General features: G+C 32.3%; 1 protein-coding gene across 1 annotated transcript; it reads right to left on the reverse strand.

Moving 5' to 3' along the window:
• Positions 1 to 385: 385 nt before the first annotated feature.
• On the reverse strand, positions 386 to 670 carry LOC106477966 (keratin-associated protein 19-2-like). The gene has a single exon (XM_013938475.1). The coding sequence runs from the start codon at positions 668 to 670 to the stop codon at positions 386 to 388; it is 285 nt and encodes a 94-aa protein (XP_013793929.1).
• Positions 671 to 1,097: the final 427 nt, after the last annotated feature.

The following is a 1,097-nucleotide window of genomic DNA, read 5'->3' on the forward strand; positions in this document are numbered from 1 at the left end:
TTCTCAGTATTAGTAATAATTTCCAAAGTATGTAAAAGATTAACATTCATTCCCCTTCAGGGTGTAAATGTTTGAAATTTCAAATGTGTTTCAGTGTTTGTTTTAGCCCAAAAGTAAAGTTTTCGAGGAGAATTTTCTATGGTATCTTACGACCACTAACAGTTGGCGCCACCTCTGTATGGCTATAAGCTCTGTTATCTGGTATTAATATTAGTTAAAACAAAAGTATTGTTTAAACTTTTAAGTTTATTGTTAAATACAAAGTTTTAAAACTTCATCAGCAGTAAAAATTAAATCTCATCAATCTGTTTTATTGGATAAAACATAATGTACACATAAATGTATTCATGCTCTTTTTAATATATTAAATTATATTTTATTTACTTTAATGATATCCATGACCATAACCATATCCGTAGCCCAAACCATGGCCATAACCGTAGCCAGCTAGTCCACCAAGGTGACCACCATAATATCCACCGTAGCTTCCAGGGTAACCGTATCCACCATAGCCGTATCCATGTCCATAACCATGTCTAGGGTAGCCGTAACCATAGTATCCACCATAGGGAGCAGCTCGCTGGTTATCATAACTATAAGTGACAGCTGAATCTCCTCTGACGTATCCATGACCATAGGCCGGAGCGGCTAGGTATCCTCCCATTGCCATGACAACGGCAGTAAGAAGAACGACTGCAAAGAGCTGAGTAAAACAAAATGTTTTCAGTTTAATACATCTAAATATACCAACTGAAATAAAAGTATTTCTAAAACCCGTGTTTTCTATTATTTTACTGAGATACAATTTAGTTAAGAAAGGTTTTTTTCATTACCTGTTTTTAGTTCTCGGTATATTATTTTCAACCATTCATTTGTTACTTCTAATAAATACTTATATGCTTTCCGTTTCATACTTTATAATATATTGCTAAGGTTAATATTCCATTTATTATTCAATTTTTAATAAGTATAAAATTTTTGGAATATGCAGTACATTTAGGAATTAAACTTTTGCTTCAAGACTTCGGAGATCAAAACTTAAGGATGGAGTTTTCCAATAATTGAAATATATATATTAGATATAGATATTACCTGAC

Source organism: Limulus polyphemus, unplaced genomic scaffold, assembly GCF_000517525.1.
Source record: "Limulus polyphemus unplaced genomic scaffold, Limulus_polyphemus-2.1.2 Scaffold137940, whole genome shotgun sequence".
Classification (NCBI taxonomy): domain Eukaryota; kingdom Metazoa; phylum Arthropoda; class Merostomata; order Xiphosura; family Limulidae; genus Limulus; species Limulus polyphemus.